This window comes from Microcebus murinus, chromosome 5 (assembly GCF_040939455.1).
Source record: "Microcebus murinus isolate Inina chromosome 5, M.murinus_Inina_mat1.0, whole genome shotgun sequence".
Lineage (NCBI taxonomy): Eukaryota > Metazoa > Chordata > Mammalia > Primates > Cheirogaleidae > Microcebus > Microcebus murinus.
Genome location: NC_134108.1, coordinates 15,789,873 through 15,817,338, shown reverse-complemented (window position 1 = coordinate 15,817,338; position 27,466 = coordinate 15,789,873). Strand labels below are relative to the sequence as shown.

Below are 27,466 nucleotides of genomic sequence, written 5' to 3'. Positions count from 1 at the left end.
GCGTCACTCTCGGCGCGACGCCTGATTGCGTCATCCCTCTGACGCCGCTGTCCTTTTCCGGCAGTCCCTTCCGGTCAGCTTACGGCCTGCCCCACTGACAGGTAAACCGGGTTGGTCTCGCTCCCAGCGCGGCCCTTTTGAAAACCTCGGCCGGCCCTTGGCGACTTCTGCGGAAGCCTGTCGCGCAGAAGGGACCCAGTATAGAGTTTTGTGTCCATCTAAAGAACAGGGCGGCCCTCCAAGCGGCCCTTTCTTTTTATCCGGGAGAGGGCACCCGCGGCGCTGTCTTCTCCCACCTCCTTTTTGGAATGACTCCTGGGGTTTGCTCATCGGTTGTTTTTTTTTCTCTCTCTCCTCCCTTCCTCTTCCCTTCCTTTACCTTCCTTCCCCTCTTCCCTCCCTCCCTTCCTTCCTCTCTTTATTTGTTTCCTTTCCTTATTTTTAGACTTAGTCTTGTTAGGCCGCAGAAATGTACAGCCCGTGTGGGGGAGAGACGACCGCCTAAAAAAAGACTCAGAGTCCAGAGACTTGATGCAAAAGCATGAGGATTTATTTCCAGTGCAGCCCAGGGGCAAGCGAGCTAGGGAAGCTGCCACGCCGACCTTTTTTTCCTTAGGATTTTTTTTTTTTTTGCGACAGAGTCTCACTTTGTTGTCCAGGCTAGAGTGAGTGCCATGGCGTCAGCCTAGCTCACAGCAACCTCAAACTCCTGGGCTTGAGTGATCCTTCTGCCTCAGCCTCCCGAGTAGCTGGGACTACAGGCATGCGCCACCATGCCCGGCTAATTTTTTATATATATATCAGTTGGCCAATTAATTTCTTTCTATTTATAGTAGAGACGGGGTCTCGCTCTTGCTCAGGCTGGTTTTGAACTCCTGACCTTGAGCAATCTGCCCGCCTCGGCCTCCCAAGAGCTAGGATTACAGGCGTGAGCCACATTCCTTAGGATTTTATAGGCAGAAACCACACGCAGGTGGCTAGGGACCACAGGGTGGGGGGAAATTCCATGGGCTTTGACCTTGCACAAACATGTACCAGATGGGCTAATATCGGGAACTTCTAATCTTGGTCAATAAACTCCAAGGACTAACGGCAAGCGGTTTTCGGGGAGTTACAGAGTGGCACCGGCGCCAGCGGGGGAGGGAATAGGGTTGAGCGAGCGGATTTTACAGAAGCAGAACGGCGGGTTAGATTTTTCTCCACAGTCTCTGTCGCCCAGCTAGAGTACAATGGCGCCAGTGGCGTCATTGCAGTTCACTGAAATCTCAACCTCCTGGCCTCAAATGATCCTCCTGTCTCAGCCTCCGAAGTAGCTGGGACTGCAAGCACACACCACTACACCCAGCTAATTTTCAATATTTTTGGTAGAGAGGGGTCTTGCTCTTCCTTAGGCTGGTCTCTAACTCCGGAGCTCAAGTGATCCTCCTACCTAGGCCTCCCAGAGTGCTAGGATTACAGGCGACAGGCGTGAGCCACCACACCAGGCCCAGAATGGCTATTACTAAAAAGACAAAAAAATAACAGATGTTGGATAGGAAGCAGAGAAAAGGAAACACATACACTTTTGGTGGGGATATAAAATAGTATATGGCCACTATGGAAAACAGTATACAGATTTATCAAAAAACTAAAAATAGAATTACCATTCAATCCAGCAATCCCACTACTAGGGTATCTACCCAAAGGAAAGGAAACCAATATATCAAAAGGATATCTGCACTCACATGTTTATTGTGGCACTATTTGCAATAGCAAAGATACAGAATCAACCTAAGTGACCATCAATGGATGAATGGATAAAAAAAATATGGTGTGTATATACACAATGGAATACCATTTGGCCATAAAAAGGAATGTAATCATGTCATTTGCAGCAACATGGATGGAACTTGAGGTAAGTGAAATAAGGCAGGCACCAAAAGACATATCACATGTTCTCTCTTATGAGAGCTAAAAAGTTGGATCAAATGGAGGTAAAGTGGTGAAAAGATATATAACAGAGACTAAGAAGGGTGAATGAGGGAGTGGGAGGAGGATAAATAGAAGTGGGTTAAAGGGTACAAACATACAGTTAGAATAAATTCAATGTTTGATAGCAGAGTAGGGTAACAACTTTTGTATAGTTAAACAAAAATGTATTGTACTCAGGTACGTGGATACGCTAAATACCTTGACTTGATCACTATGTATTACGTACAGGTAACAAAATTTCACATGTACCCCATAAGTTTGTTCAAATAAAAAACCACAAATATCAACATCACCAACCATCATGACTAATTTCTCTTACTTTGACATCATCTACCTACTTTGAACAACCATTTTGAAATATTTGTAGCCATGCTAAAATTGCCAAAAGTGTAATCCTGATACTGCATTAAATGAACTGTCTTCTACCTAATTGTATATACAACAAAACACATATTTATGCTCATATGGTACAGAAGTATTCCTGTGTTTGACAAGGCCAGTATGATTTCCTTTACTGAGTGTTCACCTCCTTTCCCTGCTTTTTCCTCTTGTACCCTAAGGAATCCCAGTTTGGTGAACTGAGATTCATCCTAGTCACTGTTGTCATCACATTTATTGTGAGATATCTGTATGGAACAGTAGCAGGTCTGGGGACTTGAGAGAATGTTTTGTCTGGCTGGAAAACAGGACATTCTGCCCTTTCTGGAAACCATCTTTACCTCCTTCTTCATCTTCCTGTCCTTGTCAAGTACTTTAACTGCCCTTTCTTTGTTCTAATTTTTGCATTGACCTCTTCAGCATATATTGATAAGGTATTTTTTTTTTTTTTTGAGACAGAGTCTTACTTTGTTGTCCAGGCTAGAGTGAGTGCCGTGGCATCAGCCTAGCTCACAGCAACCTCAAACTCCTGGGCTCAAGCGATCCTCCTGCCTCAGCCTCCGCATGTGCCACCATGCCCGGCTAATTTTTTTTTTATATGTATATCAGTTGGCCAATTAATTTCTTTCTATTTATAGTAGAGACGGGGGTCTCGCTCTTGCTCAGGCTGGTTTCGAACTCCTGACCTTGAGCAGTCCGCCCGCCTCGGCCTCCCAAGAGCTAGGATTACAGGCGTGAGCCACAGCGCCCGGCCTTGATAAGGTATTTTAAAATATAGGTTTTATTATTTTTCGGTCATGGTGAGGCCAATAGATCAGGAGACAATTATCACTGAAAGGATAGTTTGTTATTCACAGTTCCTGGACTAGGGTGGGGTAGTGGGGAGGGGAGGACACCACACTTTGCAGGGCCACATGGGGAAGCACCAGGATGTGTCAGAAGGCAGGGGAGGAGAGGAAAGCAGAAGCTGGAGCCTTTGTGTTTTCCAAGGGAAAGACAAGGCAGGGCAGGGTAGGGTAAGCAGGTTTAGGATTGGCTGGTTTGAATAATTTCAGCAGGCTCTGGGATGTAGGGGCTGTCTCTAGTTGTCTGGTACCTGGCCTTTTTGAAAGGTGAAGGAAAAGTCTAAGACCTTTATTTTATAGATTAAGATACTGACGGGAAAAGGCTCTGAGAGCCTAGGTGGTCCGGTTTCCAGTTGAGTGTAGTTGTCCCCTCGCTGCCTCCAGTGGTGGCTGAATGAACATTTAACATTTAGCGTGGTGAATTCTTAGTCTCGGACGCACTGTGAATCACCTGCAGATCTTTAAAAACTACCAGTGCCCGAGCCGCAGCCCGGACTAATTTAAACCAGAAACTGGAGTGCCCGGGGAGACCTCAGTACTTTTTAAAGCTGCATGGGAGATTCCCACGTGCAGCCAAGAACGGGAACTATTTAATAAAAATTTTCCCTCCAATTGTGATTGTTTCATTTTTTTTTAATGCCCCAAATGAATCCTGAAAATTTATTATTTGGGAGAGTATCTGATATTGATCCTGTTTTACAGCTCATGATAATAGAATGATTGTTTCATTTTTAATGTGTAATAGTATTCTGAAAGATTACCAGTTTTCATCTTACAGTACATGTATATATATGCTCACATATACACATATATGTGTTTATACTAATTTAAAAAATAATGACAACGAACACGTTCACACCCATGCAGGCTGGAGCTCCTCCCCAACCCGGAGTGCCGGCCAGACCACCCGGTCGTACTTTTCCTGATTTGACGCCACTCCTTGCCCTTCGCGGCTGTGCGCATGCGCAGATCGCCCTTCCCTGGCGAGCCAGACCTCGGCAGCTCCCAGCACCTTCTGCGGCGGCCGGGGAGGGCCCTGCTCTGCCGGCCCCGCCCCTCTCCTCGCCCCTGGAAGGTTCGGCCCCACCCCCGGGCTAGCTCCGCCCCCACCGCCCGCCGCCCGGGTTGTCCAAGATGGAGGGCGCTCCGCCGGCGCCGTTCGCCCTCCGACTGCTGCTGCTCGTGGCGCTGCCGGCCGCCGGGTGGTTGACGACGGGCGCCCCGGAGCCGCCACCGCTGTCCCGAGCCCCGCAGGTAGAGCAGGGCGGGCACGGCCGGCCACGCTTGGGCTCAGACCCTGGGAGAGGCCCTGGCCGTCCCCAACGACGCCTCCCACGTCCTGCCGGGGGCTGGGGGCAGGGTCCGAGTCCCACAGAGGAGGAGCGGGGAGCAGCACCCGAGGAAATGGGGGCGGCGGGGGAGGGGGCGAGAGCGCGGACGGAAGGGACGGCAAGGGGCCGGTTACTGCGTGGTTGAGCCTCGGGTCGCGAAACTTAAGAGACTGTCGGAGCGGCCCGAACTGTTGCTCATCCTGACGTGGCTTTGCCGTCCAAAGTGTGCGCGATCGCCGGCGGTCCCAGGCTTCCTTAATGGCGCCGTCCGCGGGTAGAGCCCGGCACTTGAGCAAGGCTGTGCCTGCGTGCTCGGGAGATGTGGAAGTTGCCCAGCTGGAGAGCGCGTTTCCAGGCCACCTGTGCCTGCTCGGCCTGGCGGCCGGCAGGGCGCGGCTGCGGGGCTCCGCGGGGCTGGAGGGGTGGGGAGAGGCTGAAGACCTGGCTCCCACCGACTCCGTCTTCTAGCCGAGTGTCAGAGAACGGGTTCTGCGAGCGAGGCGCGGCCGGCGGCGTCTGCGTCCGCGGGAACCTGGTCCGTCTATCTGGGGGCGGGGCCAGCAGTCTGTCAACAGGCCCCCCAGGTGGTTCTGGTGCCGGCTGAAGTTCCAGGACTGTTGCATCATCGTATTAAAAGGTGGCTGATTCTCACCATTTTTGCTGTGGAGTCGTGCCGACCTAAACCAGTATTTGCGTTTCTACAGTTGAATGTATGGTAGGAGAGTTTGAATATTTTAAATCTGAGTTTTCTGAGAATGACAACATAACCTTGGTATGCCTTACTAGTCAAGACTTGAATAGGAACACACTAAATACACAGGGGACTGGCACGGAAAAATGTCCAATTAACAGTTATTTTTTAACTGTTAATGTTTCAGAGTAATGACCTTACTCCACTTTGGTACAAAAATGAAAAGCAGTTCTCAGTTTCAGTTCTGCTGAGGCATTCCAGGAAGCCACAACATTGGGTGCCTTCAGAACCGCTTGTATCTGAAATTATATGTGAACTACAGTTGCATCTGCTTAAAAGATACGAATTCGATGGACCAGCACCAAGAGACCAAATAAAAATGCAATAATTCTAAAGTTCCAGAAATGTGGATGTTATTTTCTCCTTTTTAAAATTTTTACACATTGACTGCCATGTGAATTGTATTTAACTCAGGCTCGTTTTGAGCCGGGGCCTTTTGAAGCAAAATCCTGCAGTTGGTTCGTGAAAATCTTGTGGATGGATGTTCTTATTGTTATAATTAATATTGACAATTTAATTCTAAAAACATGGATTGTGTTGCATATAACTCACACACAGAAAACAAAAAATAACAAATTAGAAAGGATCGTTTTTTGAAAAAAAATCACCATGGCCCCAGGGAAATTTTTTTTCTAGTGTGGCAGTCAATGTGTTGATTCATCATCAACACTTGTGTGTTCAAAGAGACTTTTATGTCTATATAATCTGAGAAAAATACATTTTGACTGCAAGCTTAAAATACACTGCAATGTCAGCTGGCTCTTAGTGATTTCATTTTAGTTCTCCTTTCTTAGGTCTTCATTCCACTTTTGGAAAGTTCATATCTAAACTCAGAATTTCATAGATTAAATGAATGCTGAGCAACTAGGAGAATCTTACTACTTTGAACATGTAGATGGGAAGCTGAAGCCACTTGATCTCAAGGTTTTTTCAATGTTTTGTGAAAAATTTCCAAATGTATAGAAAATTTGAAAGAATTCTATAGTGGTTCCTCATACTAGATGTGCTGTTCAGGAAAACTTTATGCAGTGGTTGTTATGTCTGTTCTCTCTATTAGTCTCACCAGACTCTTGAGGCCACTGAGCACTTGAAATGTGGCCAGTGCCAGTGAGGAACTGAGATTTACAATTTTTCTTTAATTTTAATTAATTTAAATAGTCACATGTGATTAGTGGGTACCATATTGAACAGTGCAAACCTAGACTAGCATTAACATTTTACTGTACTTGCTTTATCACGTGTCTGTCCATCCTTGTATCTAGCCTGATACAAATTTGAAAAAACTGGTTGAAGTCAAGAAAGTTCTTTTGTCTTCCCCCAGTGAATAAGAGTTACTGGGTTATAAGCATTTTTCTGTGTTTATGTAATTGTCAGAAGTTGAGGTCACACAAGATTGAAAATAATAATAGAAGTTTTTATAGTATATTCTTCTAATATTAAAATAACTTAGTCACCAATGAGAGGCATTCAGATGACATTTACTTTCTTGTATGCATAATTTTATATTTCATATATTTCCCTCAGACTTACTTATTTTATACCAGGTGTCTATTACCTTTATCCTTGGGAAGCCTTTTGTGTCCCAGATGAGCATCCTGTGAGGAATAAGAGGGAATTAGAGGGAAGAATTGAAAATTTGTGAGGAGAAACTTTTTAGTGTCTCTATGCACTTTCTTAGTATATGCAACCCAGGCTCACAAGCCTGAACTTTCAGTTCAATCAGAGATTCTCAGGAAGAGCAAGAAATGTGACCTGGCCCCAAACTCCAGGCCAGGAGGCTGTAAGCAATGCGGTTCTTTTCTGCAATAAAATCATTCAGAAAGACCAAAAAAGAATCTCATTGAAGTTGATTCTCTGGGAAATACAGTAAGCTTGTGTCTGTTGTCTTTTTCAAATCCTGTATTTTACTAGGCAAATGATACATGTGTAAGTGCAGTAAATTGCTAACCCTATAGTGTATGTTCACTGCTGAAAGGCAGAAGTTATAGAAAGTTTTCTTAGAAGAACATCATTGGGCTGGGCACCATGGCTCATGCCTATGATCCTAGCACTCTGGGATGCTGAGGCAGGAGGATTGCTTGAGCTCAGGAGTTTGGGACCAGCATGAACAAAAGTGAGACCCCATCTCTACTAAAAATAGAAAAATTAACTTGGTGTAGTGGTGTGTGCCTGTAGTCCCAGCTACTTGGGAGGCTGAGGCAGGAAAATCACCTGAGCCCATAAGTTAGGTTGTCTGTGAGCTAGACTGATGCCGTGGCACTCTAGCTCTGGAGGCTTACCTGTGGGCTTTTCAAAGAACAATAGCTTACAGTTAATGAATCTTGTAGTTTAAAAAGAGGAATGGTCAACTGGCATTTGGACATAATATAGCTGTAAATTTGATGGCTTATTGAATGTTGGCTTGCTTTAGAGGTACTGTTGGTTCTAACTGAAGCTTAATCTAGATCTAGGTGGGCTTTGAGAAATCAGGCTGGTTCTGAGGAATTACTGGAAAGCTTCCTAGGGAGTTGGGAAGTGCACCAAATTCAGCCTACATGTATGGCGTGGGCCTTATATGGTGTAAAACCTGTTCTACATGTTATTCCTGGAATCAACTCATGAAATCACCTAGGTTTTATTCTCTCATTTGTTGGAAATTATATATAGAGTATTCAGGATGTTCACAGTGCCAAGAAATATACTTGTATATTATTTTTGATGTTTATGAATAATTTTCCTATTTTCAAAGTTAATACAACCCCAAGGGAAATGTATTTGAGAAGAGTATGGCATTTATTCTAGGTTAACAATGTCTATCTGTGAATAAATTTAGGAAAGAATTGGAGTTCCAAAAGAATACATACAATATTATTCCACTAGGCTGGGCTCATGTGGCTCATCCCTGTAATCCCAGCACTCTGGGAGGCCAAGGCAGGGGATGGCTTGAGCCTAGAAGTTTGAGAACCAGCCTGAGCAACATAGTGAGATCCTATCTCTAAAAAAATTTTTAGGCCGGGCACAGTGGCTCACGCCTGTAATCCTAGCACTCTGGGAGGCCGAGGTGGGTGGATTGCTCGAGGTCTGGAGTTCGAAATCAGCCTGAGTGAGACCCCGTCTCTACTATAAATAGAAAGAAATTAATTGGCCACCTAATATATATAGAAAAAAAAATTAGCTGGACATGGTGGCGCATGCCTGTAGTCCCAGCTACTCGGGAGGCTGAGGCAGAAGGATCGCTTGAGCCCAGGAGTGTGAGGTTGCTGTGAGCTAGGCTGATGCCATGGCACTCACTCTAGCTCTGGGCAACAAAGCAAGACTCTGTCTCAAGAAAAAAAGAAAAAAAAATTTTTTTTTTAAATTAGCCAAACGTGGTGGCATGCACCTGTAATCCCAGCTACTCAGGAGGCCAAGGCAGGAGGATGGCTTGAGCCCAAAAGTACAAGGCTGCAGTGAGCTGTGATAATGCCACTGCACTCCACCCTAGGCAACAGAGTGAGACCCTGTCTCTAAAAACAAACAAAAAATTATTCCACTTATGTAAAGCTCAGAAACATAAAACTAAACAATGTGTTGTTTAGAGAGAGATACACAGGTAGTAAAACTACAAAGAAAAGCAAAAAATGATTAACAGGGAAGTTGGTGTGGGGATTCCTTTGAGGGGAAGGAGGGGAAGCATGCAAGGGCTTTAGGGCAGGGCTGATATTCTAGATTTTAACCTAGATAGTAGGTACATGAGTGTAAATCTTTTAAATTCTATATTTGCTTATATATGCTCATGTGATATATTTCGCAATTAAATGAAAAGCATACTGATTATAAAAAATTGAAGTTATGAGTAAGGGTGCAAAAAAAGCTCTAAAATGAAAATGATGGTCTTTTAAAACGTTCTAATGCTGTTATAAGTGATTAGGCAGTAAATATAATTGAGGGGAAAAAGAAAAAGCTGAGTTATTATCAGTCTGTAAAATGCATAACCACTCAATTTATATAATATTTTTTTTTGCAGGATGGCATCAGAATTAATATAACTACCATGAAAGATAATGGGGAGGTATCTAAAGAACAGGTTTGTCTTTTTTTATATTTTTAATATATCTTTAAGTGTTATGTAGCCTGTTTTATTTTTACCTATACATGTAATTTAGTTGGATAATATATTTTTGACATTAAGAATTATTCATTATTTATAAACATTGGAATTAATGTATATGCTGCTTTATTTTAAGGTCGTTCTTAACATAATCTATGAGAGTGGACAGGTATACGTAAATGACTTTCCTGTAAATAGTGGTGTAACGCGAATAAGCTGTCATACTTTAATAGGTGAGTACTACTAAATTATTTCCATAATTGTTTTTTTAATAATATTAAATTAGTAAAACAATTCTTGGGTGTTATATATTTTGATTTTAAAGTAAAAATATACATCATTTTCAGAGTATATGATAACACTAATATGTTTACAACTTTTTACTTATTTTAAATTGACTGTTCCTGGTACATTCACTTTTTTTCTTTCATAAGATTAGCACTGATGGAACTGCATTTCTGGTAGGTTGATAGCAATGTAAGAATGGGCATAGAGGTAGAAATCCAGTAGCAAGAGCCAGAATCTCGGAGGCGTGCTTACCACAATGGTAAAAACTGAAGAGAAAATGAATTGTCTGTCTTATTCTCTAGTTTTCAGTTTCGTCTACCTTATGTCAGTAGAACATTTTTTTTAACCTTTTACATTTTTTGATTGCTTGAAGGTAAGCAAATATGTTACTTTAGAATATATCATATTATTTGAATGGAATAACAAATATGAGGGATATAGTAGGATTTTAATACCTGTTTTAATATATGCATTTAAGGCAGTGCATTCTTCTCTTAGCACGTGTATCCTATATTTGATTTTATTTATTTATTTATTTATTTATTTTTTCTGAGACAGAGTCTTGCTCTGCTGCCTCAGCTTAGTTAGAGTGCAGTGGCATCATAACTCACTACAACTTCAAATTCTTGGGCTCAAGCAATCATCCTGCCTCCCCGGTAGCTGGGACTATAGGCACGCACCATGATGCCTGGGTAATTTTTTCTATTTTTGGTAAAGATGGGTCTGGCTCTTGCTTATGCCGGTCTTGAAATCCTGAGCTCAAGCAATGCTCCTGCTTTAGCCTCCCAGAGTGCTGGGATTAAAGGCATGAGCCACCATGCCCGGCTGATTTATATATATTTTAATTATCATTTACTTAAAAGTGTTGTCTAATTATTTGTTTTGCTATTTCCTTGCCTTAATAGTCATTTAGAAGTATATGGTTTAATTTCCAAACATTTGGGACTTTTTACTGATTTCCCCTCTATTGTCAGAGATACAGTCTGTATAATTTCAATCTTTTGAAATTAAACTTGATTTATGGCTTAGCATATGGTCAGTTTTAATAAATATTTCTTTCCATGTATACTTGAAAAGTTAGTTAGATGTGATGCATGCCAGGTCAGATTTTTAATCATGTTGTTCAGTGTTTCATGGAATTACTGATTTTTGTTTGCTTGCTTGCTCTATCAGTTACTGAGAAGAATATGTTAAAATCTCCACTCTGTGGATTTGTCTGTTCTCCTTTCATTTCTTTCATTTTTTGCTTTATATATTTTGACATGATATTACTCTAAGTGCATACAGATTCAGAACTGTTATATCTTCTTGGTTGATTGACTCTTTTATCATTATATGTTCCTCTTTGTCTCTGTTGATGTTCTTGCCTTAAAATCAGCTTTATCTATATTAGTTTAGCAATGACTGCTTTTTGGCTGGGCAGGAGGGGAGGCGGATTTTTGTGTTGTTTATCTTTGCATTTTCTTTCAGTCCTTCTGGGTCCTTTTATTTAAGGTGACTGTCTTATAAGCAGAATATATTTTTTGTTTTTAATTCAGTCTGTCAATCTATTTTTTATTTATTTACACTTAAGTACATTAATTACTATATATTATATAATATATAGTATAATTTATATACATTGATATGATTACTGATACATTTGGCTTTAAATCCTTTGTCTTAATTGTTTCCTCTTTGTCCCACCTGTTCTGTGTTTTTCTTCCCCTTTTTGGCTTCTTCTGTGTTAATTATTTTTGGAGTCATAGTTCCCTCATATTGTTTGTTTTGTATTATTTACTACTTTTAGTAGTTACCCTTGATAGCAATAAATTAGTACTTTTATTATTTCCCAAACAATGCAAGAACCTTAGAACACTTAAATTGCATTTATTCCCTTTCTGCCATTGGGTTATTGTTATCATGTATTTTAACTCTGTGTGTTGTTAAACGCCATGCAACATAATGATTCTTACTGTTTTATGCAGTCTAGTATTCATTTATGTTTATCCTCATGGTTACCCTTTTCAGTGCTCTCTTTTCCTTCCTATCTGTGTACTCTTCTGGGGTCATTTCCTTATGCCTAAAGAGTTCCCTTTAGTATTTCTTTTAGTACAGGTTTGTTAGCAATGAATTATCTGAGGTTTTATTGTTTGAAACATCTCATTTTCTTCCCGATTATGTGAGACTGCTTGTCATGCTTCTCTGCCTCCTAATCTTTGCTTTCTACTTGCAGCTTTTCAACTTCTCCATCTGTTCAGCTTGGGAGTTGGCAAATGCCCTGTGGGGAAAACTAGCATAAAATATTGTGGTCACCTCAGTGAGCTCTCTTCTTGGCCCTTTAAGTGCTGTCTTTTAGCTCTCTGATGCCTCTAGTCAGATGCTGGTTTTGAGGGTATATGTGGGTGTGTATTTTTTATATCTATTTTAGTGGTTCTCAGCAAGAAGGTTGTTGTACTACAAGCTAATCTATGGTAGCTAGGAAAAGAAATGCTAGTACTATTTAAATAATAATTTTTTTGGTGTTATATGTTGTGTTCAATGGAAATTTGACGTGAAATGCAGCCTAGCTGCTCTATTTGTTATAGCCATATTTCCAGTCATCCCTATTGTTACATTTAATTTGTTTCTTTTGATAGCCAAAGTAAATGCTCATCTTATCTAATTAAAACAGCAATCTTCAAAACATTAAATGAAGCAACAAATCTTCTTTAATTCCTTAAAAAATATTTTCTTTAGTAGGCATCTTTGTTATTTATTGATACGTAACAATTTAACCAAAAACTCAGTGGCCCAAGACAATATTTATTATTTCATAGTTTCCATAGCTCAGGAATCTGAGTTTGGCTTAGCTGGTTCCTCTGGCTCTCATAAGGGTACTGTCATTTCAAGACTAAAAGGGGGGGGGGGTGTGTTCGGGTGCAGTGGATCACGCCTGTAATCCTAGCACTCTGGGAGGCCAAAGCGGGTGGATTGCTCAAGGTCAGGAATTGGAAACTAGCTATAAATAGAAAGAAATTAATTGGCCAACTAATATATATAGAAAAAATTAGCCGGGCATGGTGGTGCATGCCTGTAGTCCCAGCTACTCGGGAGGCTGAGGCAGCAGGATTGCTTAAGCCCAGGAGTTTGAGGTTGCTGTGAGCTAGGCTGACGCCACGGCACTCACTCTAGCCTGTGCAACAAAGCGAGACACCGTCTCAAAAAAAAAAAAAAAAAAAGACTCAACTGGGAAAGATCTGCATCCTGCCTCATTCGTGTGGTTGTTGGCAAGATTCTGTTCCTTGTGAGCTTTTGAGCAGAGGCCTCGTTTCCTCACCAGATGTTGGCTGCAGGCCTCCCTCAATTCCTTGCTATATGAACCTCTCTGTAGAGCGTCTCAACATGGCAGCTGGATTCATCAGTGAGAGGACAAGTGAGATCTGCCAGCAAGAGAGAGGGTACTAGCAAGACAGAAGTCACAGTCTTTTATAACCTAATCACAGAAGTGACATTCCGTGACTTGTGCTGTGCTCAGTTTGTTAGCACCAAGTCACTAGGTCCAACACACAGCACACAGGGAGAGTATTACACAAAGGTGTGAAGACCTAGTGGCAAAGACCATTTAGGGCCATTTTTGAAAGCTGCCTATCACAGGAATGAAGTCAGAATATGAAGGGCTTTTGTTGATTTTAATTTAATTTTATTCTACAGTAAAGGTGCCAAATTTGTGGGCTGAGGAGTCGCTGCTTTGATGTATTTATATGACTGCATTTTCTCCCCCATTGGGTCTCTTGTGCCCTAGCATTCAGGCACACAGACCTGCTGACAAGGAGCTTACTGTTCCAGGAGGGAGACCAGTGGGTAAATGGTTGATTGAAACTCTGAGATGGACCGTGACAGGGGACTTTTCATAGTTGTGAGCTTCAAAGGATATGAGGAGGTGAGGCATAAGAGAGAGAGAAGCCTGAAGGAGGTGGACCAGTTGGAGAACTACCAAAAACTCACAGGATTCCACTGAAGGTGTCTGAGCAGGAGCCTGTGGAATCAAAACTGCACCATAGTGAGATTAGTCTGGCACTGTGGTTTGGAGGGGGTGAGACTAAGAAGGGGAGAATAGTTGGGTAAATATTGTAATAATAGTAAGTGGTTAATGAACTAGATATTGAGCTATTCCAGTCAAAGGGAATAGGACTATAAAAGCACAGAATTGGTTTGAACAGCTTGGGTCTGTTGCATCTGAGTTCCAGTTTGGCAAATAATCCTCAGATTATATAAGAGACAGAAACTAAATGCTCAATTTGTGGCAGTTTCATCGGGGTATGTTGTTTTGTCTTTTTCTATAGCACGTTCTACCTTAATAGAATAGCCATTGGCTCTATAAACCAGCTGAAGCTACTACACCCTATCTCTATTGAGGTGGGGCTGGGGGTTTCTTGGCTAGAGAGGAACATGGCCAATAGCTAGTTGCACCCAGTCGCCCCTACTAGGAGGTGATATGGGCCTTTCCCACCCTCTTTCCCGATTCCTACTCTCTCCAACAGTAACAAGTTACTTACTGGGGAAAGGACTGAGGAAAAAACTTAGTGTTCTTACTGCTTAGGCTCCTTCTATCACAGGATTTTGTGGATGATTGAATAGATGAATGAATGTGCTTATTTTGCTAAAACATGGAATTGACTGTATCTTCCGGCCTACTTTATAAATAGTTATGCCCTGCTGGTTCCTTATCACCAACGTGTGTAAAAGAATAGGAAAGATGTTGCTAGTGTGATACTTCATACAAACTCTGAAGATCAAAGCATTTTCCACTTTTCAAATCAGCATAAGCAGTCATAAGGATTTGTCAAGTTGTCCTTGTTTTTATAAATCTGAAACAGCATTGAGGTCAGGGATGAAGAAAGCCAAAGAATTGGTTTACAACTGTGTTATTCCATGTAAATGTCATCAAAATAATCAAATTTAGTAACAAATTTGGTGGCAATATTTGTTCAAAGCTGTCACTACTTTTTTTTATAGTGAAGAATGAAAATCTGGAAAATTTGGAGGAAAAAGAATATTTTGGAATTGTCAGTGTAAGGATTTTAGTTCATGAGTGGCCTATGACATCTGGTTCCAGTTTGCAACTAATTGTCATTCAAGAAGAGGTAGTAGAGATTGATGGAAAACAAGTAAGATAGTATGCTTATTAATTGGGAATTAAATTGTAAAGCTTTAAATTTGTGCTAGGTATTATGCATGTGTTCAGTTACTTGTTTCTGACTTGATAAGGAAGGTTTCCTAATGTTGCCTTTATCTAATCATTTAGATTTTTTATATACTTATATTAGCGTTTGGAATATATTTTTTCAATTGCTCATATTCGTGTATGTTTATATCATTTAAAAATGTTATGAACATAATTAAACAGAGAAAGTAAGTGAAGGGATTGCATTTGGTTCAGTCTGCTACTATTTCCTCTAAGTCCCTATGTGTAAATGAAATGGAACTAAGTTTATAGTAGTGCTAAAGCAGACAAGAATATTATTAAAATTGTAAATTAAGTAACTCAAAGTGAGTGTGGGGTGGGATGGGATAAAAAGTCATTGTCTGTAGGACACATTTTTTAGTTACAGAAATCAGGGAAGAAAATTCACTTTTCAATTCTTATGGAGTTGTGCCATTATTTAAAATAAAGAATAATTATTTTTTCTTCCATAGGCTCAACAAAAGGATGTCACTGAAATTGATATTTTAGTTAAGAACCAGGGAATACTCAGACATTCAAACTATACCCTTCCTTTGAAGGAAAGCATGCTGTACTCTATTTCCCGAGACAATGACATTCTAGTTACCCTTCCCAACCTCTCCAAAAAAGGTAATTTAAATGACTATTATTTAAAGTATTAAGGACATTATTTCTTTCATTGATAGCTTTATATGCTATTGAACTTTATAATTTTTAGACTATTTGCAAAAGTTGCTTTATATCTGTAATTATAGTTAATATGTTTGGAAATAAGCCTCTTTGAAAAATACTTTATGTCATGTATTACTTTATATGTCCATTAAGGACTTTAGAAATCTATTTTGAGCCTTAGTAGAATGTCATCAATGCTCGTTGGATAGTGACATTTTCCGGTAATTATCCACTTTTTCTCTGGGTATTCATCACAAAATATGTGATAAGAATATTGTAAAAGTTCATTTAGAGGAAGAAGTATTCATTTTTTCAGTGAAACATAGAACTTCTTAAATTTTCGCTTTCTGTATAACAAAATCATAACTACTTTATCCCCTCATGACTGTCTTAGTTTATATCTCCCTTCTGGCATGTAAATCAATGCACATTCAAATACATTTATTTTTCTCCCATGGTAAAATATATGTTATTATCCTAAATGTTATTGGTATAGTGATTTTAGGACTAGTAGGAGAGACACCAGCATTCCGCTAGCATTTTGTTAACTCTGCTCTTCCTCCTCAGTAGAAAGTGTTAGTTCATTGCAGACCACTAGCCAGTATCTTACCAGGAATGTGGAAACCACTGTAGATGAAGATGCTTTACCTGGCAAATTACCTGAAACTCCTCTCAGAGCAGAGCCTCCATCTTCATACAAGGTAAATCAAGTATTTGGTGTTACCATAAGCATTTATAGTTATGATGAAGAAAATAGATCCTGGCATTTAAAAAGAGGTAGAAACCTCCGGGTTGGAACCATGGAACGAGCACTGGTGATAATGAACACATTGTGGTGGTTTTAATTTGGTATTTTTAGATATTCCTGTTTTCTTCTTCAAACTTCATTAATATAGTCAGATCATGATTATCAAGGCAGTGGATTTCATTTGGAATTTTAAGTTCCAAAATTCCTTCCCATATCCTCATATTTCTGTTTGTTCTGCAGTTCCTACCTTGCATACACAAAGTGCATTATGGCCTCAGGATTTTGCACAGTGATTAAGCACAAATAGTTGTGAGCATACTTTCTGGAGTCAGACTGTCTGGGCTTGACACCTGGTTCTGCCACTTACTGGTTGTGTGATCTTAGACAAATTCTTAATCTCTGTAACCTCAGTTTCTTTTTTGTTGTTGCCCAGGCTAGAGTGAGTGCTGTGACATCAGCCTAGCTCACAGCAACCTCAAACTCCTGGGCTCAAGCAATCCTACTGCCTCAGCCTCCCAAGTAGCTGGGACTACAGGCATGCACCACCATGCCCGGCTAATTTTTTCTATATATATTAGTTGGCCAATTAATTTCTTTCTATTTATAGTAGAGATGGGGTCTCACCCTTGCTCAGGCTGGTTTTAAACTCCTGACCTTGAGCAATCCACCCGCTTTGGCCTCCCAGAGTGCTAGGATTACAGGCGCAAGGCACCGCGCCCGGCCAACCTCAGTTTCTTTATCTGTACAATGGGGTACCCACTTAACCCTTAAAGTAGTATAAAGTGGTATCTCATGAGTTTGTTGTAGTAAGGGGTACTACATATAAATATACATTGGTACCTACTAAGTACCCATATTACCTATGACATTTATACTGCTTACTAGGAAGATATTCATGGGTTCAGCGTATCTTAATATTTCTCTCTATATATTAGCTAGACCCCTACCCAAAATAATTTCCATTTAGATGATCAGGGTCTATGATTAATCTCAAAGGAGAAGTTCCCACTGAAGGTCAGGGTTGCTTATTTTGGGTCACTGTAGCAATTTGGATTGTATCACCCTCACCCTGTCTCCCAACCTCCTCCTGCAGGTCAACCTCAGAGCAGACTGTCTTCATAGCCCATGCCATCAATGCCCACCCTTAGATTCTTCTCTTACTCTTAAAGTATAGAAACATGTTTTATTCACAATGAGCTGCTCATCTGTTCTAAAAGCTACTGATATGTTTTTCTTTCTCTTCTTTCTCTTGTGCAACTACTGGAAACAGTTGACTCCGGTACATTTTGTTTATAGTGGACTAGCCTAACTAATCTCTTGTCAATTGTCAGCTAGCCATTATTTTCACTTGACTTATAGTTAGATAACAGTATAAATAATCTTAAAGGATATTAACTTTTCTGCGTGCATATTATAAGACAATTTTAAAAATTATAAATAACTTTATTGAGGTATATTTTAAAATAAAATACACCTGTTTAAAATATAGTTAGTTTTGACAAATGTAAAAATCTGTGTAGCCACCAGCATAATCAAAATATAAATATTTTCATTACACCAAAGATAAAACATTAAAAATTTAAAGTTTATTCTCAGAGCTTAGTGAAACTTGCATGTCTAATCAAAACTCCTTTCCTAGGTAATGTGTCAGTGGATGGAAAAGTTTAGAAAAGATCTCTGTAGGTTCTGGAGCAGTGTTTTCCCAGTATTCTTTATGTTTTTGAACGTCATGGTGGTTGGAATTATAGGAGCAGCTGTGATAATAACCATCTTAAAGGTGCTTTTCCCAGTTTCTGAATACAAGTAAGTATTTCTTATTTTTGAAACAGTATTTTTAATAATTAAAAAGTGAGATATTTATTATAGAGTAGAAAATATGAAAATGAAAGGTAAGACAAGTGGGAGGGAAAATAACACCTATTTTTTTTCCTAGCCCATGTTCCAACTTTAGCAAAATTAAAACACATTTATTAAATACCTATTGTGATCAAGATGCGTAAAGATTTAAATACAAATAAGACAAACTCTGCTCTTTAAGAACTCAAACTTGGCTGGGTCTGGAGGCTCACACCTATAATCCCAGCATTTTGGGAGGATCACTTAAGGTCAGGAGTTAGAGACCAGCCTGGGCAACATAGCAAGACTCTGTCTCTATAAATAACAAACAAATTTAAACTCTACTAGGGAAAGGAAAAAAATGCATATAATGTAAAATGCAATGGTTATGATCAGAGATGGACAAGAGAACTTCAATATTTATTTTCAATTCTAAAGTACCAATTTAAAATGTAGTTCATTTCATAAGACTAGCAGGATATTCACTGCACTGTTGTTTGTAATAGAAAACAAAAGCAAAATAAGAACCTTCTTAACTGTTTATCAGTGAGGGCTTGACTAAATAATGGCACACACATGCAGTGACATTCTCTCTGGCTGAAGAAGTCCCACATCTGTTAAGTAGAGGGAAAAGTTACAAAGTAGTATGATTCATTTGGGTAAAACAAAAAGTATTATGTAATACTATGTGCATAAAGGAATAGAAAATTTTCAGAATGAGAAAAGTTATCTCTAATGAGTGGGAGTTAGAGTGCAGGGGTAGAGAGACTGTTTCTTCCTTTTATATTTGATTTTTTAATCAAACGAATTATTTTATAATAAATTTTAAAATGAATTGTTAGCATTTCCACAAGTTAAACCATTAATCATTTTATGTATCTTAATACAAAAAAATCTCAGTGGAGATAACCAGTTTTCAGTTTAGCTAAATTACATTGTTCAGATGTAATGTAAAACTAGAAACCAGGTTTGCAATATACTTTATCAATAGCAATTGTACTGAGGGTATGTTCTGGTAGAAAAAGATTTAATCAATACAGAACTGTAGAGAGCAATTAACTGTTTCTCTTCACCTCTCTGTTCTTCAGTTCTTATTTTTCTACCTAGAGGTAGGCAGGTCATGTTTGGGTTGGCATCTTTTATCCAAATTCTATGTATTGATGTAAATATATACTAGATAACTATAATTGTTTATCAACTCAGACTCTTAATTGTTCTACAAATTGCATTTTTCATGTAAGACACAGGTTCCTAAATGTTCTTGGTTCATAGCATCCTTAGTGTGCCAGTAATTTTTTTTTAATGTCCCTACCAAGGCCAAAAGAAAAAAAATTTTTTTTTTTTGAGACAGAGTCTCACTTTGTTGCCCAGGCTAGAGTGAGTGCCATGGTGTCAGCCTAGCTCACAGCAACCTCTAACTCCTGGGCTCAAGCAATCCTACTGCCTCAGCCTCCCCAGTAGCTGGGACTACAGGCATGCCCCACCATGCCTGGCTAATTTTTTCTATACATATAGTTGGCCAATTAACTTCTTTCTATTTATAGTAGAGACGGGGTCTCGCTCTTGCTCAGGCTGGTTTCGAACTCCTGACCTCGAGCAATTTGCCCGCCTTGGCCTCCCAGAGTGCTAGGATTACAGGCGTGAGCCACCACACCCAGCCCCAAAAGAAAAATTTAAAGAAATATATTTTTATTTCATTCTTAAATGACTAATTTAAGAGATTGCTAATGGGCCAGGCACAGTGGCTCACGCCTATAATCCTAGCACTCTGGGAAGCCGAGGTGAGCAGATCGCTCAAAGTCAGGAGTTCAAAACCAGCCAGAGCAAGAGCGAGACTTCATTCTACTATAAATAGAAAGAAATTAATTGTCCAACTAATATATATAGAAAAAATTAGCCGGGCATGGTGGCCCATGCCTGTAGTCCCAGCTACTTGGGAGGCTGAGACGGGAGGATTGCTTGAGCCCAGGAGTTTGAGGTTGCTGTGAGCTAGGCTGACACCACGGCACTCGCTCTAGCCTAGACATCAAAGCAAGACTCTGTCTCAAAAAATGAGATTGCTAATGGGATGTGTGTGCCTATACGGCACTACACAATACCTTGTATCTTGGAATTAGATTGGACACTGTTATTCTCATTTCCTGTTCAACATTAGTTTTATATGGTGTTTGCTTTTTATCACAGTAACCACCTTTCTTAGTCTGTTTTCTGTTGCTATAAAGAAATGCCTGAGGCTAAGTAATTTATAAAGAAAAGAGGCTTATTTAGCTCACAGTTCTGCAAGCTGTAGAAGCAGCATGGTGTGGGCATCTGCGCAGCTTCTGGTGAGCACCTTAGTCTGCTTCCCCTGGAGGGGGAACACAAAGGGGAGCTGGAAGCATGTGTAGAGATCACAAGGTGAGGGAAGAAGCAAGAGAAAGGGGGAAGGTGCCAGCTGTTTTTATTTTATTTTATTTTTGAGTCAGAGTCTCACCGTGTTGCCTGGGCTAGAGTGCCGTGGCGTCAGCCTAGCTCACAGCAACCTCAAACTCCTGGGCTCAGGTGATCTTCCTGCCTCAGCCTCCCAAGTAGCTGGGACTACAGGTATGCGCCACCATGCCCGGCTAATTTTTTGTATATATATTTTTTAGTCGGCCAATTAATTTCTTTCTATTTTTAGTAGAGACAGGGGTCTTGCTCTTGCTCAGGCTGGTTTCAAACTCCTGACTTAAAGCGATCCACCCATCTCGGCCTCCCAGAGTGCTAGGATTACAGGCATGAGCCACTCAGCTGTTTTTAACAACCAGCTCTTGCAGGAACTAAGAATGAGAATTCACCTCCAGCTTCAGGGAGGGCATCTATTCATGAGGGATTGGTATCCACCCCCATGACTCCAACACTTCCCATTCGGCCCTAGCTCCAACAATGGGGATTAAATTTCAACATGAGGTTTGGAGGGGACAAAGTTCTAAACTGTAGCACCACCAAAAACCCAGCTTTGGAAAGATGACTTCATTGAATGTTTTGCAGTCTAATGTTGAAACCATGAACTACTCTCAAGCTAGTAGTACACATGAAGTCTCCTAAAAATTGAAAATATTCTGTGAAGCCTTTGAGTTTACTGTGACAAACCAGGGGCTTCGTTGCAGTTTGGAATCTGAACCAGTTCAGATCTTTTCCTATCAGTGCATATATTAGCAAATCCTCTTTTGTCCCCCATAATTACCTGGTTTTTGAATGCCAATTTTATTTATGTCTGTATTTTTGGTTGACAAATCATACTTATATTTAGCATAACTATTCTTTTTATAGTTGCATAGTCCTAAAGGAGATAGGAAAAACCAAAGTGTTTTTCCTACTCTCACACTCAATACAATACCTTATGCTTTGATCACCAGTGTGTAGGGGGGGATTTCTCCCCACCAGCAACTAGCTAGGGACGTCTTATTCAACTAAGTTCCAACACTGTGTACCTGGAGAGAGCATAAGATCCCACATGTTAAGGGCTCAGTTCCACAAGACTGCCCCTCATTTCAAATGCCAATCCCAAGCCCCAGGTTGTGACCTGTGCTTCTGACCAACTGGCAATAAATCAGGGTTCCCATGACCCACCTTAGTAGCACAGCTCACAGAACTCAGGGAAAAACTTCCATATACTGGTTTGTTACAAAGGAAACAGATGAATGGGCAGATGGAAGAGATGCATAGGGCGAAGTATAGGAAGGGCAGGAGAGGCACGGAGCTTCCATGCCCTTTCCAGGTACACTACTCTCCGGGCACCTCTGTTCTGCTATCCATAAGTTCTCCACACCTAATCCTTTTGGGTTTTTATGGAGGCTTCATTACAAAGGCACAGTTAATTACATCATTGGCCATTGGTGATCAATCAACTCAACCTAACTTTCAGCACCCCTTCCTTCCCACCCATCCCCAGGTTGGGGCTTAAGGGGGTGGGACAGAAAGTTCCAACCCTCTAATCACAGGGTTGATTCCCCTGGCAACCAGCCTCCATCCTGAGGTTATCCGGGAGCCCCCAGCCATCAGTCATCTCTTTATCATATAAAATACACCACTCCAGAATTCAAAGATTTTAGGAGCTTTGTGCCAGGAAACCAGAGGAAGATTAAAAAATTATATATATCTTATTATAAATCACAGTATCACAACAGTGTTCCACAATATGGATATACCATAATATAACCATTCCTCTATCAGACATCTGGGCACTTTCTAATTTCATGTTAATTCCAGTAATGCTCTAGTATACATTCTTTTTTTTTGAGACAGAGTCTCACTCTTTGCCCGGAGTAGAGTGCGGTGGCGTCAACCTAGCTCACAGCAACCTCAAACTCCCCGGCTCAAGCAATCCTTCTGCGTCAGCCTCCTGAATAGTTGGGACTACAGGCATGTGCCACCATGCCTGGCTAATTTTTTCTATATATTTTTAGTTGTCCAGCTGATTTCTTTCTATATTTAGTAGAGACGGGGTCTCACTCTTGCTCAGGCTGGTTTCGAACTCTTGACCTTGAGTGATCCTCCCGCCTCGGCCTCCCAAAGTGCTTATAGGCATGAGCCACTGCGCCCGACCTAGTACACATTCTTGTACGTAGATCTTTTTTGCACATGTATTTACATAGAATAGATTCCTAAAATGACTGTGTCAAACAGTATGTGTGTTAAATAACTCCTCAAAACCTGATGATAATTTTTTGGTTTTGCTACTGTAGACAAAAGTATAATCTCATTTTAATCTGCATTTTGTTCTTACTAGCATGTTTGCAAGTTTAGGTCTAACTAGGTCTAGCATCTTTGTAATAATTAGATGTATATATTTCTCTGGTGACTTGCCGATTCATAGCCTTTGTCCATTTTTCTTTTCTTTCTTTTTTTTTTTTTTTTTTTTTTTTTTTTGAGACTGGGCTCTGTTGCCCAGGCTGGAGTGCAGTGACACAATCATAGCTCACTGTAACCTCCAACTCCTGGGCTCAAGCAATCCTTTTGCCTCAGCTTCCCAAGTAGCTGGGACTACAGGTGTGTGTCACCACACTCTGCTAATTATTCTTATATTTTACAGAGACAGAGTCTTGCTGTGTTGCCCAGGCTGGTCTTGAACCTCCTGGACTCAAGGGATCCTCCTGCCTTAGCTTCCCTAAGTGCTAAGATTACAGGCATGAGCCACCACACCTGGCCTTGTCCATTTTTCAATTGTATTGCCTTTTGTGTAATCATAGGAGCTCTCCTTTGTCTGTTATACACATGTAATGCATTGTGGAGATTTTTTCAAATTGCAGACTAACATTTGCCTTTTGTTCTTATATTATGGCATCTCATATCATACAAAAGCTTTAAATTTGAGATCTAAGCAGTTTTGTGCTATTCCTTTATGGCTTCTAGGGTTTTTATTTTGCCTACGTAGTCCAGCCTTTTCCCATCTTCAAATTATGTTTTCTTCTTTTTTTTTTTGAGACAGAGTCTCACTCTGTGGCCCCTGGTGGTGTCGTGATAGCTCACTGCAACCTCAAACTCCTAGACTCAAGCAAATCCTCTTGCCTCAGCCTCCTGCGTAGCTGTGACTACAGGTGGATGCCACAATGCCTGGCTAATTTTTCTATTTTTAGTAGAGATAGGGTCTCACTGTTGCTTAGGCTTGTCTTCAACTCCTGGGCTTAAGCAATCCTCCCATCTTAGCCCCCAGAGTGCTAGGATTACAGGCGTGAGCCACCACACCCAGCCTATGTTTTCTTAAAACTTATTTTTTAGGCTGGGCACGGTGGCTTATACCTATAATCCTGGCACTCTGGGAGGCCATGGGAAGGATTGCTCAAGGTCAGTAGTTCGAAACTAGCCTGAGCAAGAGTGAGACCCTGTCTCTACAAAAAATAGAAAGAAATTAAGTGGCCAACTAAAAATATATACAAAAAAAAAAATATATATATATATATACAGGAAAATTAGCTGGGCATGGTGCTGCATGGCTGTAGTCCCAGCTACTCAGGAGGCTGAGGCAGAAGGATCGCTTGAGCCCAGAAGTTTGAGGTTGCTGTGAGCTAGGCTGACACCACAGCACTCTAGCCTGAGCAAAAAGTGAGACTTTGTCTCAAAAAGAAAAAAAAAAACAACTTATTTTCTATCACCACTTTTGTGTATAGTTTTAGCTAGAGTTCTGATTGTTTTCCAGAGGCTCTTGTTTCATTGGTAATTTCTCATGGACTTAGAATGTTACCTTATTACAAACTAAGTTTCCATATACATTAATCTGTTTGTTTAATGATTTACTTGTGCCAGTAGTACAGTTTTAATTACTATGTTTTAATAAAACCTTTGATAGCTGGTTAGGGCAACTCTCTCATCTCCCTGCTATTCTTTTAAAAAAATGTTATGGCTATTCTTGCACAGTTTCTCCCATTAACTTTAGAATCAGCTTGTTCAGTTCTATAAACAACTTAGCCTCTGTTGATGCTGTGATCGGGATAACACTGAACTTAGAATACAGGGTCTTGGATTCAATTCGAAGACCTACTCTTTGGTCAGAGATTTTAAGTAACAAAATGAGAAATGCTGTCTAAAGATCTAGGTTGTAGTCCAGTGGCGAGTATTGTTTAGAAAGCTGCTTGGGCTTAGTCTTTTTGCTCAACCTGGGCATATCTAGAGACCTAACTCTGTGTCTTGGAGATCTATATTTACCCTATCCTTTCCTTCCCTACTGTACAAAGTAATGAACTTCCTCTGTACCTTTCCATTCCCTCAGTTTGGTTAAAGTGACTTTGGGCTCAGAGTTTGTATAACCATTATAAACTTTTAAATACAATGAAGCAAAAGCACCTGATCTTAGGTTTATATTTAATTTATAACCTTGAAGTAGCCCTACCAAAATATGGGCAGACAAAATACTTAATTTTGACAGTAAATAATCATCTTCTGTTTCAGAGGAATTCTTCAGTGGGATCAAGTGAATGTTATACCTGTGACAGCTATCAACATATACCCAGATGATCCTGAAAAAACAGTTGAAAACCTTGAAGATAAAACATGTTCTTAAAACACCATCTCAAATCATGGAATTTGCCACTTGAATATAATTTTTTAAAAATCATTAATCAGTTTAAACACTAGAGAAATTGTTAAACTCCTAAGACTGTTTGAAAGTTGACCTTTACAGTGCCAAGTTAAAGTTTACCTTATGCTCTAAAAGGGCTGGCTATTCAGATGATGAATTGTTACAGAAAGTTTAAACAAAGTGGAAGAGAAGATATGTGAAGAGAGTTTGAAATTACCAAAAAAAAAAAAAAAAGCCACGCGCCAATAACATTTCAAGGTGCCTTTGTTAAGGAAATTATATCCACTTATAATATATAAGACTTTACGGAAAGCACTTTATAAAATTCTAATTTAAAAGCTCAAGAACTTAATAACACTTATTTTTTATTCAGTACAATGTGCCTTTTATACTAAGTATATGACTCAGTATAAAATCATTGAAGTGTATCGTGATTTGATTGTATCCTGTACCAAGACTACTTGAATTCACCAGGATTTAAAAGTAGTGACATATTCTCACTCTAAAATAAACTATTTTTCTTTTGAGGAAAAAAGTATAGCTGTTTTGGTTATAATTACATAAAAACTTTGCCCAGGAGAAATTATCTCATAGCTCCTTTCATTTACACTGGCTGAAACCAAGGCTCAAATCAGTTGAGTCCATCGACACCATGGAATTGGAGTGTGCCCTTGGTCTTGTGGTTCTAGGTATAGTGCTATTTACCCTGCCATTGTTTATCTTGCTTTTTAAAAACACCACATATATTGACATATTTTACAATGTGACCTAGTACATATACCTTATCTTTATGTAATACTTTCTGTTGCTAACTTTTTTTTTATTGCAACCCATCATTTTAAAACCCTTGTCTAAGTAAGTAATGGTTGGTTTTGAAACCACTTTATATTTAGGGTAAATAGATACCATGTTTCCCTGAAAATAAGACCTTCCCATAAAATAAGACCTAGTGATGGGCGTGGCTACACAGAATATCTGCACAACCTATGCATTTCGGTAAAGATGACGAACAGCCCTTCTCATCTGCCCCATGAGAGCTCTATTGCTCAACATGAGAGATTGGGGCCAATGGTTCTAAAGGAAATAGAGTCACAAATTCAGGATGGAATTCGGGGTTTGGAGAGTTATGATGATGTTCCAGAAGAAGATGACTTAACTATATTGAATAAATGTAGATTGTTGTACCGTACTTAAAAAAAATAACACATCCCCTGAAAATAAGCCCTAGGTGTCTTCTTGAGGTAAATAAATATAAGACCCTGTCTTATTTTTGGGGAAACACGGTATGTGTGTTGGTGGGGAAAGATGACAGCAGAATGAAGGAATGATGTTTCATTTTGCCTAGCTGTTTTTAATTATTACATTTTACAGAGCCATTACTCCTATCTCCATGTTGTATAAAAATAAATAATAGCATGCAATTTATAATTTGATCTTAAAGTTACCAGCTAGTAACACTTTTTCTTTATGCTCTTCCTCATTACATAAGTTGTTAGAATGCACCAGTTCACTTCAAATGATCACAGGGTCTTATTTCCTCCATTAACCATAAGCATATAGAGTCTAGCAAGGAATAAAATTTAGGAGGCCACATGGTCTGTTGGAGAGCATAGGCTTTGCAGTTCACAGATTCCTACCCTGACTTCTCTCCTTCTCAGTGAGACTTGGGACCACAACAAGGCACTCAAATCCCTGAGGCTCTGGTTGGGAGGATACAAAAAGTTATTTTCTTCTAAGTAATCATAAATGGAAATTGTATCTAAAACTTTGTATCATTAACTTTTTTTTTTTTTTGAGACAGTCTCACTCTGTTGCCTGGGCTAGAGTGCCATGGGATCACCCTAGCTCACAGCAACCTCAAACTCCTGGGCTCAAGTGATCCTCCTGCCTCAGCCTCCCAAGTCGCTGAGACTATAGGCATGTACCACCATGCCTGGCTAATTATATATATATATATATGTATTTTTTTTTTTTTTAGTTGTCCAGCTAATTTCTTTCTATTTTTTTAGTAGAAATGGGGTCTCGCTCTTGCTCAGGCTGGCCTTGAACTACTAAAGTCAAATGAGCCACCTGCCTTGGCCTCCCAGAGTGCTAGGATTACAGATGTGAGCCACCACGCCCAGCCTATACCATTAACTTTTATTTCATTTATAGCTTTTATTTATACCATTACCTTTAGCATCCATGAGTTTAGTATGCATGAGTTGATGAGTTTAATTGGAGTATAATGAGCAGCAGAGGCATAGAAAAATACCTACTTGCCTATAGTGCAGCCTCTTATGTAGGAAGAATAAAAATTAATCAAGCAAGACTATTTTTTTTTCCTTTTTAAAATGCACAGTAAAATGAGAGTCTT

At 40.0% G+C, this 27,466-nt stretch overlaps 1 protein-coding gene across 2 annotated transcripts; it reads left to right on the top strand.

Annotated features, from left to right (window-relative positions):
* Nucleotides 1-4,271: 4,271 nt before the first annotated feature.
* Nucleotides 4,272-25,645, top strand: GINM1 (glycosylated integral membrane protein 1). 2 transcript variants are annotated; one of them, XM_012759699.2, is made up of 8 exons: nt 4,272-4,448; nt 9,262-9,321; nt 9,482-9,578; nt 14,611-14,762; nt 15,292-15,448; nt 16,061-16,191; nt 17,878-18,041; nt 24,981-25,645. In XM_012759699.2, exons 1-8 carry the CDS (start codon nt 4,329-4,331, stop codon nt 25,090-25,092), a joined length of 993 nt encoding a protein of 330 aa, XP_012615153.1. In that variant the 5' UTR covers nt 4,272-4,328; the 3' UTR covers nt 25,093-25,645. The 2 variants fall into 2 exon arrangements, with proteins under 2 accessions (XP_012615153.1, XP_012615152.1); XM_012759698.3 differs by having other exon boundaries at nt 4,273-4,448; nt 16,058-16,191.
* Nucleotides 25,646-27,466: the final 1,821 nt, after the last annotated feature.